Below are 19,994 nucleotides of genomic sequence, written 5' to 3'. Positions count from 1 at the left end.
ATTGGGTTGCCCGAGTAACTGGATTGAGGAGATCAGATAGGCAGTCACTCCATGTAAAGCACTGGTACTCAGCTGCATTCGGTTAGACTGGAAGCCGACCCCAACATAGTTGGGAAAAGGCTTGGAAGATGATGATGATGATAAAAGGTTGCTATTTGTCCAGGTGCGCGGAGTAGTTGCCACGGCTTGTAGGTGCTGGAGGGTAGTAAAAAATATAAGTAAACCAACAAATTCACAACAAACTTTATTATAAACAATTATAATTATTAACTTAAAGATAATTATGAAACAATCTATTTAATTCTAAAATCACATAAATTATTATTTTGGTATACAAAACTTTACTACCTAATCACTATTTTATCAAAAATCTTGAGGTAACATTACAAATTATTAATAAACATACTTTTATTCGGACTGATATTAGTTGAAAATAAAAAGCCAAATCAGAATTATTCAAAGTACCGACGGTTTTTTGGTGCCGCTGACAGCTGTCAGTTTGACAGCAACTGTCAACTGCACAAAACATCGTCGTACCACACGACGTTAAACGACTGTTGAACACTTGTCTAAAAAAATGTCCGATTATGACGTTGAAATAAGGTCCATTTTGCAAGTGTTCAACAGATGTTTAACTTTTTGTAGTAAGGCTGTTAATGCCGGTGAATTCTGATTTCAACCTCATATTTTGAAGTGAAAATAAATCTATACGGTTCTCTCTCTATGGTCATCCTCTATAGTACTACATTTTTGAAAAAAAAGCGTGTAAAATAATAAGCAATAACATTTTGAAAAGAATTCGGCTACAATGAATATTATTCAATATTCTTACAAAAATAGTTTTTGGCTCGGATTTAGATAAAAAAATACCTTAAAACCTAATACCGCATTTGTTAGGTTTTTACCTAGGTCAAGATTCCCCAGGGATGCCAATTTTGATCCTAACTACATAATCAAATACTTAAAAGCTTATTTACAAATAATAACTATTTGAACTGTGGGCAGCGAAACACATTCTCAAAATATTAACTTAGTGAAGTAATCTATTTATGCAAAAATATAATCAAGGAAAAAAGCATTCTTTTAATGTAGCTTATAATATGTTTAAACTTTGTAGCGTGTTTTTAATATAACATGTATAATGTTTTCGCTGCCCACAGCAAAATATAGCTAAAAACTAAACAGGTATTTAGCCTCTTGTGCAAAATATACATAGTGTAAAAACTTAATTTTATAACTAATCAATCAATATATTAAGTAACTCTATTCAATACTTTTCTATGTTCTATTGGAATGATTTCATTTTTCACGAGCAAAGCATAAAATAAAAAGAAAAGGACTGCTAATGCCATCTAGTGAGTAAAAACCTAACTACAATAACAGTTTTAAAAGTAACATAATAGATGGCGCTACTAGTATGTTGCTATAAGTAATTTAACAGCCGGTGTATTTTCTTAAATTAATTATTGTGCGCATAAATACATGTTGATTGATATTTTGGCCAAAATATAAATACCAATTAGAAAAGCAATATTATCATTATTACCATTAATATTTCTAGATATACATAATACACATCTGTATTTTACGTGATAGATACCTATACAAAATATAGCCTTATTTTTTACATGCTCCAGCTACAGTCAGCAACAAGAGTCTATTAAGACAATCGATTTAACAAAATCTGGTTAGACTGGGAGCCGACCCCAACATAGTTGGGAAAAGACTCGGCTAAAATGATGATCGAGTTAAGTTAACCAACTATTGTTACTGGTTGTACTTAAGGTGCATCTACACGGTGCAAGTAGCTTGCGCATGTTGAGGCACATGCGCAGCTTACATGCACTTTAAAAACGCGCGGGTCCAGCGACTCGCGCATGTACCAAAGCAAAGTACCCACCCGCGTGCTCTTGTCACTTGCGCATGTTAACTTGCTCCAGCTACATGCACCGTGTAGACTCATCCTTAAGTAACCTAAGAGCTCTGCCTCATTAAGACGCCATGGTGACGTCGCCAACGGCGCAGGCCTTGCTACTTCTGGTATCCAAAGGTCGCCAAGTCGAGTGGCCATGGCGTCTCGACAGTCTATTGTTAACTTCGTCGGTGAAGAAATCGCACGCTGACTGGTGACCACACTGGCGACTGAGTGAGCGAGGTGCACTTTACCGTGTACATTAAAGTAGCACCCGTGGCATCGTAGCCAAGCTGTCCAGAGTATCCAGAAGCCGCGTAGAGAACTGTAGCTCGTGGCCACGCTTCCAATTTGGTGACGTTGCCAAACCGTCGCCAAGTGAGTTAGGTACCATACATTTTAATATTAACTGCTTGGATACGTAGCCGGCGACGTCGCCATTGGCGTCCTAAAGAGGCAGAGCTCTCAGTCTTAAAAATATACCTATCACGCCTCCGTTTCCAGTTCAGCTTCAATCTCTTCAGGGGTTCGAAGGTCGATAGCAAACTTCTTTTTAGGACTCGGCGCTTTGCTCTCATCGTACTCTGAAATAAAGGTAAAAGACTATTAATACTCTATGAAATTGGTATTGGATATTTGTGGATAAGTTTGCTTGGTATCTCATCATCATCTGCGTAGTTTTTTACGAATAATAGTTGGGGTCGGCTTCCAGTTTTCACTGGATGCAGCTGAGTCACATGGAGCGACTGCAATCTGAACTATTTAAACCAGTTATCCAGGCAACTTGCTACCACTTGTTAAGACTGGTTGTAAGATTTTCTAGCTTCTGCATACTTCCAAAGATGTTCAAATGACAGCCGGGACCCACCAATTTACCGTGCCCTCCGAAACACGGAGGAACTGATCATGATATCATGGCCATATCCACGGACCGACCACGCCAAGCGATGCTTAAGTTTATGATCAATAGATCTGTACGTCTGTTACTTAGCCACGAGCCCTTTTGTATGTCTTTTGACTTACTGCACAAAAATCATGACCAGTTGACTGTATATACAGCCATTGAAGAGATCCACTTAAAAGACGAGAGACTTAAACCAAATAAACGCCAAGAGGACGGATATATAGGAGAAGTTGTAGAAGACCAAATAACCAATCAAAAACTGACACAAATACTACAGAAGAAGAATATTAAGAGAAGACCACAACAGAAGAGAAGACCATAACGCATATATAAAAAGAAGATTCAGACGAATTGAGAACCTCCTCCTTTTGATGGAGTCAGTTTAAAAAGACATCCACGACACAATTTGAAGACCAAAATACCAAAAAGACCAGAAGACCAAAGAAATTGTAAGCCAACCACGGTTTACTTGGTAGGTGCCAGCTAGGAGTTCACCCTGTCACCTTCCGCTGTAGGATATGCCAGGGTGATGGCCAGTTTTCACCTGTGGAGAATTTTAGTAGTATTTAGAGGAAGAATGACTCAACTGACTGAAAAAGATTATAAAGGTGTAGTAAGGACAGAGCCACCAATCAAATTAGGCTAAAGGTAAAATGAAATAAAATGACAAGCGGAGATGTCATAACGCAAAATCTCCTAAGAAAGTAGCGCAAAAATGATTGCACTGCTGGAGAGTAACAATCTTCCCCACTGATATCCATATATATTTATATTTTATTCCGGAACGGGCAGTAATTCCTATGGGATGCGGGTGAAACCTCGGGGCAACAGCTAGTTCTGAATAAAGGACCTACATAAACCTCTTGAGGAAACCTGGACTTTATATCAGGTAATCAAAAATATATACATATTTCTTTCATAATATACTAGATAAGATATTTACAGCTTTAAAAAAAAAACTAAAACTAAAAGAAGTCGGAAGATTCGTCCCCATCGCTGTCAACTGGGAGCGTGCCCAAGAGGCTGGCAGCATTACCTCGTTGGATCGCCCTGTTGATTCTTTGTCCGAGGTAATAGCCAGCCTTTGGTCACGAAAAGCGTCAACCAGCCGCTTAATGAGTTCTTTATAAGTTATCAAAAAATAGGTTATAGTAATACTAGTAATCTCACCTGCATTGGCTTGCATTTCTTTCACTCTTCTAGAATAATCTTGGAAAGCAGCCGCTAATGAGTACGTGAGGCGTCTTGCCGCATTTCTGAAAGATAACAATATTAAAATTAGCAAATATTTTTAAGAAGGTGTCATTTTCATCATCTGCCTAGCCTTTTCCCAAATGTGTTTGGTGTCGGCTTCCAGCCTAACCAGATGCAGCTGAGTACCAGCTTTTATATGGAGCAATATCACTTTGAAGTACCTAGTGGCGTTTCGGAAGGCACGTGAAATTGGTGGTCTCAGCAGTCTTTTAATTTTTTTAGTAGTTAGAAGCCAGAAAGTGTCTGACAACCAGTCTTACTAAGGGGTAAGTATCGAGTTGCCCAGGTAACTGGGTTGAGGAGGTCAGACAGGCAGTCGCTTGTAGCACACTGGTACTGAGCTGCATCCAGTTAGACTGGAAGCCGACCCCAACATAGTTGGGAAAAGGCTAGGCAGTTGACGTATAAAAGACTTAAATCATGTGAGAAAATACGAAATTCCTAAGATTTATCTTTCAATCTATCTGAATCTTATCATTTTTATCTAAACCAATACAAGTCAACAAAAACTGTTTATTCTCTAGAACAGATATATTCTTTGACCTCAATATTTAAATATATCTATCTAAACTATATTGATATTATGAAATTCCTACCAGATGCGACTTAAAGTCCTGCATACTGCAAACTAAAAAGTTGGCCGACAGTTGACCGATTGTTAGCAAATCAAAAATTTAAATAAATAATATCGGGACACCTTTTCACACACGTTCGTTAAGCCCCATGGTAAGTTATTAATTAACTTGTGTTATGGGTGCTAACACGACTGATAAACTACTTATATACATATTGTAACACCCAGACCACGGCCAACAAGCATGCTCATCACATAAATGTCGACCGAACCGGGAATCGAACCCGGGACCTCAGGTTCAGCAGTCCGGCATGGTGACCATTGCGCCATCGAGGTCAAAAAAAATTATTCCAATCAAAGTTTTCAGTCGGTCTGATAGCGGCTAAATACTTGATCTTTGTAATGAGCGTACTAGCATTCATCTTCATACTGATTTATGAGCACAAACAAACTATCGGCCGACTAAAAGTTTTCAGTGTGTGGGTGCTTTAATATTATGAAATTCCTACTAGATGATACTTGGAAGATATTTTGTAACATTTTGACATGTTTTTATCTTGACATTTTAGAATCAGTATTGGTCAATTCAAGTGTGTAATCTTAACTTATATTCGCTTAATTTAATTCGCTACGAATTTTGTTACGTAGTTCATACGGAAATGGCATAAAAAATATGTTTTTATAAGTCTTTAAATACTAACTTTGTAATTGAAATTGACTGTTATATAACTTAGCATAAGAAATAAACACAGTGGTAGTTGTATTAGCTATCATTCAGAAATGGCTGAACCGATATTGATGAAATTTTATCACAGATCTGGAAGCGACATTAATATATCAAAGAGGATTTTTTTCTGTTTGTTTGTCTCCGAAACTATTGAACCAATTTGAAAAAATCTTTCACTATTCTCGAGCAACATAGGCTATACTTAAGAAAGATGTTCCCACGAGATACGATTAAAACCCGCCAGTAAAAACTCAATACTCAATTATTTATTAGCATTCCATATGTTATACAGGTGGTACATTCTGTAGTTTAGAAATAATATGGACCCTATATAGGGCGCAGTTTAAAACTTGTCTAACCAAGGGGTATTGGGTTGCCCGGGTAACTGGGTTGAGGAGGTCAGGCAGGGCAGTCGCTCCTTGTGGCACACTGGTACTCAGCTATATCCAGTTAGACTGGAAGCCGATCCCAACATAGTTAAGAAAAAGGCTCGGAGGATGATGAGGGCGCAGTTTAAAACTATACTTACTGCAAAAAAGTTAAAAAAATCTTACCTCGACTCACAAACAAACGCATGACACTCAAAAGGATTCAATCCTTTAACATCAGCATTATCCTTAACAATTATCATTGAGAACACCCTGGTATACACCAAGTCTTGAACCCCATAGGATATGGATTCTATGTTGAAGAATACTGTCATGTGCTCAAACTCATCGCGGCTGGCACCGTGGTTGATAGTTTCCAAGTGAACACCGTCGACTGTGATTGTGAGTTTTACTATGGGGAGGATTTGACCTGGAAATAAATTGTGGAAATCAGTTAAAAATAATTTATTGGATTCTATTCGAATGTTATAAATGAATTTCGTAAGATGGGATGCGGTATTTATGTATGTTTGTTACTGTTTCACGCAAAAACTATTATAGTTAGGGTAGGGATTTTGATGGACTTTGATAGTAATAGAAGTACATATAAGTTACTATTGAACTGGTGAGGATCATAAATATAAATTGTTTGTTTGTTTGTGCCCTAAAGGACCCGAAACGTGAGCCCTCTCCGAAACAAGACTCTAGTTTCGGAGTCTTTAGAGTTTAAACATTCTCTCACTGCTGGAAAGCTACACTATCCCCGAGTAACATAGGCTATATTTTGTACGAGAATCCTTCTCCGTGTGAGAGGAGGTCTGAGCCCAGCAGTGGGACGATAAAAAGGCTGTAACAGTAACAATAACGAGAAGAAATATCCTCAGGACGCGGAAAACAGCTAATGCTGAATAAAGATAAAAGAAATCTTGAGGAAACCTGGACTTTAAACCAGATAGATAAACAAAAAATGCCACAGATGGTGATTGATGTTAGCAAGTGGAAATTGTTACCAACCTGGTGGGAGTGCCTTGGCTACTGCAACCATCTGATCCACTGGTTTCCTCGTATGCTTGATACCCCAAAGTCCTCGTGCATCGCTCTGGCCTAAGTATTTCACCTGGAATTCAGAAAAATAGGCTTTATAACATACTGCATTATCATCTCCCTAGCCTTTTCCCGACTATGTTGGGGTCGGCTTCCAATCTAACCGGACGCAGCTGAGTACCAGTGTTTTACAAGGAGCGACTGCCTATCTGATCTCCTCAACCCAGTTACCCGGGCAACGCAATACCCCTTGGTGAGACTGGTGTCAGACTTACTGGCTTCTGACTACCCGTAACGACTGCCAAAGATGTTCAACGACTTGTGTGCCGTGGTCCAAGAATGCGTTTGTCGATAGCCAAGAATTTCACTTTCGTTTTATTTTATTGTAGAAACGTGAGTTATTTATTAATTTTTATTAATTACTAATTAACTTTAGTATTGGCACGTAGTTTGTTAGCGATTTCACTCAATCACTGTCAGTTACTGCTAGACATTTACTTATAAATAATAATGCATTGAATGCCTTGTTTGGCTGGTAAGTAGTCGCAAGCGCGACTACTGTGCACGATGTCTCTGGTTTGATACCAGGTTAGACCGACATAAATGGACGAAAATAATGGTTTTAAGAAACTTGAAAGCAACAAGGAGTCTGGAAGTTGGTGATTGATCCTGCGCCATTGTCGTCCCATCGCGCTGAGAGTGCAGGAATAGTGAGGGCACCTGTGGCAAGCAAATGTGCCTTTATTACACTACTAGAGTACATAATATAATCACAAACACCAAATCTATTCCACACAGGCGGACTCATTTGAAACGTACGCCATATTGTAACAAGCGGATGTGACGTCACTCGCAGCATATGCATAATGATTAACGGTGAATTAGAGTAGGTACAAACATACGGCAGACTAAATAGTTGGCAGATACTTGACGAGGTGGTTAGCAATTTTTTAAAGATTTTTTTTTATTGAATCTTTGTTTTTTATAAGTTTAATTAATTAAAAAACACCTTTTTTATCGAAGGCAAAAATCGTAATTTTTGACGTCGTTAAAAAAAAAGCCGGCACATAAAAACACCTTAAATTATCATTAATTACAGGGCCTAATGCGACCGCAAAGAATTCAAACTAATTAAAATTAAAACCACAAAGAACAATGACAATAAAATAAAGTTCAAAAAAATAAATCATGATTCCAATCAAAGTTCTCAGCCAGTCTGATACCGGCTAAATACCATGATCTTTGTAATGTGCGTACTACCATTCATCTTCATACTGATTTATGAGCCCAAACAAACTATCGGCCGACTAAAAGTTTGCAGTGTGCTAACTCTTAGTGTGTCTGTATGTATGTACGTATGTCACGGGTAGTTGGGTTTAGGATGTTTGCTCATCATCCGTTTAGCACTTTACTCGAATGGGTGGCAAAAATATGAGGATACCTTTGATATTGTAAATCCTTTACTGCGTTCTGTGTGGACTACTTCTTCGTTTCGATAAAAGTAAGTATCCTATATTATGAGTTATAACTTTTGTGATTGCTTGTGAAATGCTTGATTGAGGAGCAAAATATTCAAGTATTTTTATATTAATATAGGAGAATAACGCTGAAGAGTATGTTTGTTTAAACGCAATTATCTCAGACACTACTGGTCCGATTTCAGAAGATCCTATCTTTTATCCGAATGCACGAAGTAGTTCCCTAGGGAAACGGACGAAAACGCAGGCTGAACGTAGCACATACATTATTTAGTTTGTAGATTTGATAGTTTTTTTGAGTTATTTAAAATGGGTGAAAACAAAAGACTGAGAATGGTCAAAAGGTAACTTATGTCTGTGTATGTGTGAAGTTAGGTATACCTTGGGGTCAGCTTAGGTCAAATATATTGACACAATTAGCTTTATTACTTGCATTTAGTACGGAGAAATCATCATCGCAGAACACGTTAATGTCAGTCCTGCTTGTGATCTCTCTCCGGTGGTGTCGGATTGTCGTCCCATCGCGCCATGAGAGTGAAGGAATAGTGAGTGCACCTGTGTCCACGCTAATGCTCGTGCACTATAATATGTCTTCCGCAGCTGGCTAATCTCCTTATATGAGAACAGCCGCCGTAGCCTAAATCGGCCGTGGACGCCATAAGTATAGATATAGCTGTAAAAGTATAACTTACTTGAAATGACATAGGCAGATCCTCAACGGTAACTGGTCCTTCTTTTTCAGACATTTTGCTGGATTTTCACATCACTTTTCAGTCTAGATTTTTTCATAACATTTTATACCTGGAACAAATGAAACAAAAATGTAAAAAAATACAATGTTTACAATTAAGGAAACTACACTATTTCAGTATAACATAGGCTATATTCTATTCGAAGCAGCTTTGGCAGGTAAATTATATCATCATCATCATCATCTTCCTGCCCTGTTCCCAAGTCATTTGGGGTCGGCGCAACATGTCTTTTTCTTCTATTCCTTTCTGTCAGACGTCATACTTACATCCACTTCCTTCTGCTTCATGTCCTCTTTCAGGCAATCAATCCATCTTTTCCTCGGCCTACCTCTGCCTCTCCATCCTTCCACATTCATACTTAGCACACTCTTTGTAGCATGCGTTTCACACCGTCTCATCACATGCCCATACCACGACAAACGCTGACCAATCATTTTTTCTGTCACTGGCGCTACTCTCAGGCTTCCTCTGATTTTTTAATGAGTTAATGATGAAAAATTAGATTTTAAAACGGTGTGTTTTAGTTACAACGATGCATTAATAAACGTTTGAGCACGTCATCACTGATAAAAGCTGATAACATTGCCTTGAATACTTGAGTGAAATGTTTGTTATACAATATTTACTTACTACAGAATATAATTATGTTCATGTTAAACTTGGCTGCGAAAAAAAACTAGCAAATTTTGCCACCAAAAAAATCATCATCATCATGGTATGGACTTCTTCCAACTATGTTAGGGTCGGCTTCCATTCGCACTGGATGCAGCTGAGTACCAGTGTGCTACAAGGAGCGACTGGCCTATCTGACCTCCTCAAGCTAGTTGCCCAGGCAACGCGATAGTGGTTAGACTGGTGTCAGACTTACTACCTTCTGACTACCCGTAACGACTGCCAAGGATGTTTAATGACAGCCGGGACCTACAGTTTAAGCTGCCATCCGAAACACAGTCATTGGTATCTAAGATATACTTAGAAAGTACAAACAAACTTAGAAAAGTTGCATTGGTACTTGCTTGACCTCGAGTCGAACCCACGCACTCATACTTGAGAGGTTAGTTCTTTACCCACTAGGCCACTACGATTCAGTCAATATTATTTAGTTGCCAAAGAAATTAATTCGAAAATAACAACAAAACATGCGTCTACGCACTTTGTTAACACCTGTCTTATTTCGTAACGGCCGAAACAGCTGTTTTCCCCTAAACTGAGACCCCTTGTTACAAAATAACATAACAGGTGCATTTACGCATCAAGATTTGATTATTTCTGTTTATAATATTAGTTATCAAGTTAGGAAGAAGACGACCAAAGAAACGATGTATGGATTGTGTGAAAGTCGACATGGCTAGAAAGAATGTTACTTGTGAGATGACGGCAGATAGAAGAGTATGGAAGGAGAAAACTGCGCCGACCATAAGTACAATTGGGATAAGGGGGATGATGATGAATATTATTTACAAAGGTAGAAACTAAAATCTGAGAAAAAAATACATGTATTAGTACTTAAAGTGACGCACACAAATGTATCTCTTTTGGTCTACTCGCTCTAGCAAACAGTATGGACACAATTTTGATGGTTGATGGAATGTCGGACAAAAATTTCATTTTAAAAGTTTGTATGTTTATTACTCTTTTAAGTAAAAACTACTAGATAAAGGACAATGGGCACTTTGTATGAGATTTGGTACCCGCTCCAACAGTAACGTATGATATATCATTAGAAAGGTATTTACGTGAAGAATAATAAAAACTATGGGGCTTGCCTCAATTAGCTGTCCGATCCGAGTAACGATAAAAATTGAATCGACATACAAACAAGTATGTCATCCATTTATGCAAATTCATTAGGAGGCATATTATGTCGTCAGTGTAATAATTTTAAACTCAGTTAATAGACTTCTTACATTGTTTGAGATACACTCTATTATAATCTAAAGGTTGTAATAGTCTATGGAGTCATACTACGGAAACACAATCGTCATCTGATTTGTCAAAAGTTCAAAACATTTCTATTCATCTTTTTTGAAGAAGAAATTCATCATTATCTCAGCACCTCTTGAGGAGCAAGATTAAGTCGTAATATGTACTATGTTAACATCGTCTCCTGACTTTACAACCTTAATTGATTGTAAATACTGAAATACTTTTATCAAATACATAAGCTAGTTCTGTGTGAACTGCAAAGGTTTGTACAGTCTTGTTTAAAGCAGTGGGCGGGAAAACATTCTAAGAAGGCCAAATTCCTGTTGTTTTGTTACTTTACCAGTTTTTATTCAATACAGTTGGATTTAAGAACTACATCTACGTTGATGATTTATGAACATTATACATTCTATTAGTCGATGTCACGCGAAATGGACAAGGATTTGGGACTAGTCGTCATAGTAAACATTTTTTGCCTTACCAAGACCTACGCAATGGTACTAGAATCAACACTGTTGGACAGGGTACCAAAACGCCCATCGTCCTTTGTGTGAACTGAACACAACTTCGTGCTATTTTCGTATTAATTTTGAAGACAGTGCACAAATAAAAAGCACTTGTGTAAATAACAATGTGACCGATTGCAATAATTGTTATTTTATGAGGTAACCTTGAACAAAATGTGCTGAATTTTTAACAGCATTGAATCTACTGTAAAACTGAAGAGTTTGTTAGTTGTTAAAAAACTGTGATAGAAAGACATATTTTTCTCTAATCTATCTATGCATAGTAAAGAGGACACATTTTTTGTTTGTACCCTTAAAGGTTCCGAAGGTTCTGTGGGTTCTGTAGTGTCATTTAACATCTTTGGCAGTCGTTACGGGTAGTCAGAAGCCAGTAAGTCTGACGCTAGTCTAACTAGGGTGTATCGGGTCGCTCCTTGTAAAGCACTGGTACTCAGCTGAATCCGGTTAGACTGGAAGCCGACCCCAACATGGTTGGGAAAAAGGCCCGGAGGAAGTGGGAAGTTACACTATTTCCGAGTAACATAGGGTATATTTTATCCGGGTATGGCCAGAAGTTCCCTCGAAACACGGGTGAAAATGCTGACAAACAGCCCGTATATTATAACTGTAATATTTTGTTTGCACCAGCAGTTTCAATATAAGTGTAGATACGTTATTTTATAGCTCATCAACAGTTTATAGTTTTCATCGAGTATTACTCTCTCAGCGGAAATGAAAGCGTAACATAACGATTCCGAAATAAAATGGATTGAATGCAGTGTGGTCACCCATCCGGAACTTATGTGAGCTTTACATGGCAAGGTCACTATGTACTGTGGTATAGTTAGTACTATAGTTTGTTTGGTCTGATGAAGCTGCGTATTAATAGATATCTGTATACACATATATATATATATAAATGAATCTCTATTTCCCTTGGTCACCCTGTCACGCGAGAACGACTAGACCGATTAAGCTGAAAATTAAAGGAGAGGTAGCTTAGACCCGGGAGAAAGACGTAGGATTTTTTATTTGGAACAAAAAATGGTGTTAGGTTACTTCAACATGTAATTGGATGCAGCTGAGTACCAGTAGGCCACATGGAGCGACTGTCTTCAAAATACCCCATCGTAAGTCTGGTTATCAAACTTTCCGACTACCAAAGATGTTCAAATGATAGCCAGGACCCAGCAGTTTAACGTGCCTTCCGAAACAGGAGGACCTCGTCATGAAAAGATTCACCATCCACGGAATGATCGTGTTAGCGAAGCTTATGACTATGATCCATCTTCTTCTTCTTATCAAGTGAGCTGCAGGTTTAATCACCTAGTATGACCTGTCGTTTCTCAAATCCGCCTGACCTGAAATTGTGACAACGACTGCTACTGACTATCTTTCGGGAAAGCCGGCACCACGTGCCCTCTAAGGCGCGGATCCGTAATACCGTCAACTTTCAGACTCCGGGCAACTTCGTGGAAAGTTTCTTAAGCGCAGAAAGCGATTTCGGCTTGTCATGGGAATCGAACCCGAGTTATCGTGCACAACAGTCGCGCTCTCGACAACTGGACCAACGAAGCAGTCGAGGTGGGTAAGATAGATCGAAGGTAGTCAAGAATGCATATCTAAATATCGAAGTTATGCAATATGCAACGTCAGTTTGCATATTGCAATACAATTTTATCTTAACCTTGATTCGTGAACGATCGATTATGCTTAACATATAATAAATAAATAATATATAATATATTTATAATCTTTTTTACCTTTTATGTAAAGCGGCAGCTTCTGTGTGCTAGATACCAAAAAATATTTGCGTAAAAGATCGAGAGATAGATTTTTTTTTATAATATCTTTCAAAAAGATCTTTTGGGTTGTATCAAGATTTTAATCAAATTAGTAAAAAAATATTTTAGATAAAAAACATGTACTTATTGATCGTAATATCTGAGAATATGCAAGTCTCTATTCTTCCTAGCAAAAGCACATAGGGTCGGTTCACACAGACCGGCTCGGAGAATAGAGCAAATTCTTAACAAATTGAAAACCGAGCTCTTAAATAATTTGATTTAATGCTTTATGACACTGATGTCATTACTGGGATGTCATTACTGGAACCCATTACTGGTGGCGAAATTGATATAGCTTTAAAAAGTTTAAAGTACAATAAGAGCCCTGGAGATGATGGCATCAGTACCGAGATACTGAAATTGTTCAAAACCACTATAACACCACATATCATCAATCTTTTAATTCCATTTTATATTCTGGCCAGATACCAAAACAGTTTACTCATTCCAATATTATTCTCCTACATAAAAAAGGCGACAAGTCCGACATCAACAACTATCGACCCATAAGCCTAATCTCCCACCTTTATAAACTGTTTATAAAAATTATACATAACCGCATAAGAGGCCAATTAGACAAACATCAACCAGTCGAGCAAGCCGGATTTCGCCCTTCCTTCTCCACAACCGACCATCTGTTTACACTCAACCAAATAATAGAAAAATACAACGAGTATCATAAACCATTATACCTGGCTTTTGTGGATTATTCTAAGGCTTTCGATAGTCTCAATCACACAGCGATTTTTTCATCTTTACGCTCTCAAGAAGTAAATGAGACCTATGTAAAGCTTCTGGAATTAATCTACAGGGCCAGCACAGCATCCATAAAACTACTTTCCCCTGGTCCATCATTTTCCATAGAAAAAGGCGTGAAACAGGGTGACCCGCTGTCTCCAAATCTTTTCACCTGCACATTGGAGGAGGTATTCAAGAAACTTAGTGTGCCGTGGACATCTAAGGGTATCGTCATCGGGAGCGAAAGGCTGACCAATCTGCGGTTTGCTGACGATTTATTTATTTATTTATTTATTTAACTTTATGCAATTATAAAATTACAAAGTATTATCATATTATCATAATTGACGATATCGTTCTTTTTGCGTCTACATCAGCAGAGCTCCAAGAAATGCTCCAAGACCTGAGCAGGGCAAGCTGAGAGGTTGGACTTCAAATGAACATGAGCAAGACACACACAATGACGAATAGCACGAAACGTAGGGTCGAGGTAGATGGGCAAGCTCTACACTATGTCGACGAGTACATATACTTGGGCCAGTTAGTTTCTTTTGACAACAGGCAGGAAAAGGAGATCGACCGCCGCATAGAGAACGCCTGGAAGAGCTACTGGTCCATGAAGCAGTACATGAAAGGGGACCTTCCCCTTTCACTCAAACGAAAATTAGTCGACATGTGCATCTTGCCCGTCCTAACCTACGGTGCGCAAACATGGTCTCTTACCGAGTGTCAGAAGTCCAAACTCAAGGTTTGCCAAAGAGCAATGGAACGTAGCCTTTTAGGCATTAAACGGACGGATCGCATCCGGAATACCGTTATACGTTCCAGAACAGGAGTTGCTGATGTAGGCCGAAAGGCGGCAACATTGAAGTGGAACTGGGCCGGACACGTTAGCAGTATGCATCCGGAAAGGTGGGCCACTATTGTCACCCAGTGGACACCCCAGGATGGACACCGCAGGCGGGGTAGGCCCCGGAAGAGATGGCGTGACGAACTAGACGCCTACTGTCGAGACTGGTGGACTCGGTCGAAGGATCGGGAAGTGTGGAAGCGAGATGGGGAGGCCTTTGCCCAGCAGTGGGACATTATAGGCTAGAAATAATAACACTGATGTCATAGTAATTATTTTCATCGATTTCGTAATCTTAAAAAAAAAAAACTATGAAAATATGATTTTTCGATGAGATAAATAATTTCATTTGTTAATTTATCATTATCAATTAAATTAAAAAACATACTTTTTTTGCAAAGATAAACAATATTTTTGCTGTTCATTGAATTTCCCAGAAATCTCTTGATAAAAATCTGTATTGATAAGTAGATGAGTAGGTAATATTAATTTGTTCGCGTGGAGCTAATTTGAAGATATTAATTACGACCGCCAATGGTCGCTCGGGTAACTGGGTTGAGGAGGTCAGTTAGGCAGTCGCTCCTTGTAAAGTACTGGGTACTCAGCTGCATCCTGTTAGACTGGAAGCCGACCCCAATATAGTTAGGAAAAGGTTAGGCAGATGATGAATTAAGACCATCAGTGAACTCTTCAAAGAGAGTCCGCAAGCCCCAGAATATCCCACCAGAGCTAGAGCCCGCCGGGGCTGCGGGATAGTTCGCGTGAGTTACCGCGGCGCTGGTACATAAAGGGCTTAAGAAGGAACATGATGGGTTTCAGTCAGTAAGAGTCTGACACTCCCTCACGCTGCACCCACAGCGGGAGCCGTCAATTGACGAATTCCCAAAAAAATATGGGATTGACATTTCTGTAAACTGTGTGTATATCTGGATCTACTGAACAGATTTTCTTCGTTACTAAAAGAAAGGCTGCATTGAATAATGTCACAGGCTATACATATTATTTTATCTAAATTCGGAAAGTAGGTCACTCAGGACGTGAGTAGAATCGCGTGAAAGAGCTACTTTGATACATGATTAAAAAAATATTTTAATAAAGCAAGTATTTATCGAATATAAAGTTTAATAATGAAATAACTCCACGTTGGACAATGATATACTATTGCTATCTACTATCTTACACAGATAACATTATCGTCAATGATAAGAGATAAGATAGAAACCACGGCAAAAACTGTATTTATAACATTCACTTTTTTTACTATATTTAACTTTGTAACCTTCAGAATTCCGTCATCATCATCTCCCGAGCCTTTTCCCAACTATGTTGGGGTCGGCTTCCAGTCTAACCGGATGCAGCTGAGTACCAGTGCTTTACAAGGAGCGACTGCCTATCTGACCATTCAACCCAGTAACCCGGTCAACGAAATACCCATAGGTAAGACTGGTGTCGGACTATCCGGCTTCTGGCTACCCGTAACGACTGTCAAGGATACTAAGTCACAGCCGGGACCTACAGTTTAACGTGCCATTCGAAACACAGTCATTGGTGTCCAATATATACTTAGAAAGTAGATACAAACTTAGAAAAGTTGCATTGATACTTGCCTGACCTGGTATTGAACCCTCACACTCATACTTCAGTGTTTGGCCTTTTAAGCAGAAATTATATAACAGCAAAAAAGTGAATTCGTCACCTATCTTTGACTAATTGAATGAATCTTACGTCTTTTCAAATGCAAAACGTAAATAATACTTGAAGAATAGTGCCTAGAATTTGAAGTATGAGGTAATGCTTAGTAAATAATGTTAGTAAACTAATAATAGTGTTATTCAGTGAGATTTCAATGGATGATTAGATCATAGGTTAAGCATAGTGACCTTAGATAATAATAGGAGTTCATCATTCAATCGCATCATCTGCCGAGCCTTTTCCCAACTATGTTGGGGTCGGCTTCCAGTCTAACTGGATGCAGCTGAGTAATGATGATGATGATGTCCTCCTAGCCGATTATCGGCTACGGCGGCTGTCCTCATGTAAGGAGATTAGCCAACTATGCAGGACATATTATAGTGCACGCACATTTGCTTGGACACAGGTGCATCCACTATTCCTTCACTCTCATAGCGCGATGGGGCGGCAAACTGGCACGACCGGAGAGAGATCAGGAGCAGGACCGACTTTTACGTGCTCTCCGGTGCACGGGTGTATCAACCACCAACTTCCAGGCTCCAGGCTGCTCTGTGAAAGTTTCTAAACTCACAAAGCGATTTCGGCCCGGCCCGGGAATCGAACCCAAGACCTGCGCAGTAGTTGTGCTTACGACAGCTAAACAACGAGGCAGTTATAAGTATTCATTAAGTAAATAGCTACCAACTTATAGTTTCTTTTAAAAATTATACACGTTAAATTAGTATACTCATTCATGTTTTATTTTTGACCAAAGTCACCTTTGAAAGAGCAAGTCTAAGTAATTGATAGGTCTCATTTAACATACGATTACGCTACAAAAGCAATACTACTAATATCGTATGTATGTTTGTTCCTCTTTCACGAAAAATTACCGAAGGGATTTTGATGAAACTTGACAGTACTATAGCTCAATATCGGAATAAAATGTAGGCTTTTAGGCTACATATTTAACCGGGGAGAAGTACCCTCGGAAAACGGTTGAAACCGCTTTTAGACGCTAGAATAAAATAAAGTAATAGGATACCTGTTTTCACGATTTCCCACTAAAACGTATGAAGCAAGTTTGATTTTGTACGTTTGTATCGGTTTTCTTCGAGATTCTCCGAAACGGCTGAACCGATTGAGAAGAAATACTGTATAGGGGATAGCCGAGACTCTTGTTACTGTAAAGGGTTATTTTTTAACCGAGTGCGGAGAAAAGGACGCACACAAACAGACTTTATATTAATCCTTACTTTATAACCATGATTATTAAAGATAGGATAATAATATGATCCTATAGTATTAAGGAGCGACCTATCTAAGTATTATATACCTACATAAATGTGTTTTTCCATGACTCACAAACGTATGTACCTGTTTAAGTTTATTACAAACTACTAAGAAACATTAACTTAGTTAGGTATAAAGGTATTTAAAAAGATGACGTCTTATGTAATTAACTTCAAAACATGATAAAAACACTATTTAATGTGTTTTTAATATGTTTAATTAAACCTAAAAGATACTTATAAACTTAGGTAGCCTTCTGGTTAGCCTATCTGGCTAGCCTCTTCCCAACTATGTTGGGGTTGGCTTCCAGTCTAATCGGATGCAGCTGTGTACCAGTGTGTTACAAGGAGCGACTGCCTATCTGACCTCCTCAACCCAGTTGCCCGGGCAACCCAATACCCCTTGGTTAGACTGGTGTCAGACTTACTGGCTTCTGACTACCCGTAACGACTGCTAAAGATGTTCAAATGACAGTCTTATTTAACTATTATGAACATAGGTATATTCTGACCGCTTTTTGGTGAAAATTCTGCTAGTACAAAAATGCGGTTTTCCCTTGAAAATTTACAGCTGTCAACTGCACAAAAATGTGGTATCCCTATCTATACTTAGTTGTGACTAAACGGTTGACAGATTATTAAATCGATAAAAAATAATATCGTAAGTGAAAAATTCTTATCAAATAAGTAACATTAATACATATTATCTAAACTCCTTATAGCTAAAATAATAAAAAAAGTCTCACTTACGTATTTAAACGTAAATATAACACTTCAAAACACTATTTTTTTCGTCAAAATCCATATAAAAGTCACTAAAGAACTATTTTGCCACCAAAAACGAAACACACAGTATTAAAAAAAAATAGAACGTCAAAAAATAAAAATGGCCGATGCGAACGACGTCCACTTCGCGAGTGAATAACAAATTCAGTTTTCAAAATCGGAACGCGATGTGTCCAGTTTTGGTTGACCTCTGCACTTCTATGCGATTCACCTTTGGCCGTTCAAATTAGTATGGGAGTGGGGGACGCGAGAGCTCAGCTTATGTTGGCCGTGATGCATATGCCTACAAACTTTTTATACAGCTATATTTTCAAGTAGTGGACTTTATTGCAAGGGAGTAGAGTTGGTTTTAGTTTGGTTTGAGTGCAAATGTTAGTTGGTAGATTACTCATTGGTAAGGTAAAGTAGTGATAAGATATACAGGCTGATTGGAAAACGAATTACAATTTTTATATAATATCTTTGATTTTTATTTTTCATATTTTTTTAGTTATGTCTTTTTTTTCAAGAATTTCTAATACTAACTATCAACACATGATTTTCCAAGCTTTTTCACTAATTGCTCAATAAAAAATACATTACTATCGAAAATTAAGTAATCAAGAAATTCTAAGAAAAGTCTACATTTAATTATTAGATAAGGAAAAAGATAAATTCGCTGTCCTCTGAATATTCATCCCCTGTAATCTAATTTGTTTTCTTCAAAGGAAATTCTCCAAATTCCGATCCTAATTGAATTTAAAGAGGAATACGTGTAATCTTATTTAGAATGTCTGGAGAGAGTATTACCAGTGTTTATTAAAAAAAAAAAAGGTACTTGAAAAAGGCTTTTTTCATCCTGAAAAAAATAAATAAAAAAAATGAAAAAATAATTCTCGTATTTTTTAATGTTTTTTTTTATTCAACTAAAGGCTCTTTAGATACCATTAACAGCTAAATAACAATAATGGCCCCTCGTTTAGTAAATAAATGAAAATTTATAATCACACGCCTTCTTTCCACAACTCGGCTAAACACAAAAAACAACACACTATACAAGCACACTAACATATGTTCACCTGTTGAAGAGTCACACATATGTAACTAGTTACGCATGTGTGTGTAAAATGAGTAACAAGTTACGTATGTGTGAGTGTGTAAGCGTGTAACATGTTATGTATGTGTGTGCAGTATGAGTAACAAGTTATGTATGTGTGAGTGTTACGTGTGTAACATGTTATGTATGTGTGTGCAGTATGAGTAACAAGTTATGTATGTGTGAGTGTTACGTGTGTAACATACGGATATTGTATGAAAGAGGTGATGCGTGGGTATGAGTGAACAGTTGCTCTGTTTCAATTTTTGGCAATGATTTTTATATAACTG

The 19,994-nt window shown here is 38.0% G+C and overlaps 1 protein-coding gene across 2 annotated transcripts; it reads right to left on the bottom strand.

Moving 5' to 3' along the window:
* Window positions 1-231: 231 nt before the first annotated feature.
* Window positions 232-18,782, bottom strand: LOC110383119 (uncharacterized). 2 transcript variants are annotated; one of them, XM_064042026.1, is made up of 7 exons: window positions 18,594-18,782; window positions 8,954-9,062; window positions 6,754-6,856; window positions 5,926-6,169; window positions 3,987-4,072; window positions 3,286-3,360; window positions 232-2,496 (listed from the first exon to the last, which is right to left on the bottom strand). In XM_064042026.1, exons 2-6 carry the CDS (start codon window positions 9,005-9,007, stop codon window positions 3,308-3,310), a joined length of 540 nt encoding a protein of 179 aa, XP_063898096.1. In that variant the 5' UTR covers window positions 9,008-9,062; window positions 18,594-18,782; the 3' UTR covers window positions 232-2,496; window positions 3,286-3,307. The 2 variants fall into 2 exon arrangements, with proteins under 2 accessions (XP_063898096.1, XP_063898095.1); XM_064042025.1 differs by lacking the exon at window positions 3,286-3,360 and having other exon boundaries at window positions 18,594-18,781.
* Window positions 18,783-19,994: the final 1,212 nt, after the last annotated feature.

Source organism: Helicoverpa armigera, chromosome 27 (genome assembly GCF_030705265.1).
Source record: "Helicoverpa armigera isolate CAAS_96S chromosome 27, ASM3070526v1, whole genome shotgun sequence".
NCBI classification, from domain to species: domain Eukaryota; kingdom Metazoa; phylum Arthropoda; class Insecta; order Lepidoptera; family Noctuidae; genus Helicoverpa; species Helicoverpa armigera.
Note: the sequence above shows the minus strand (reverse complement) of the source record. Positions and strands in the feature narration are given on the sequence as shown.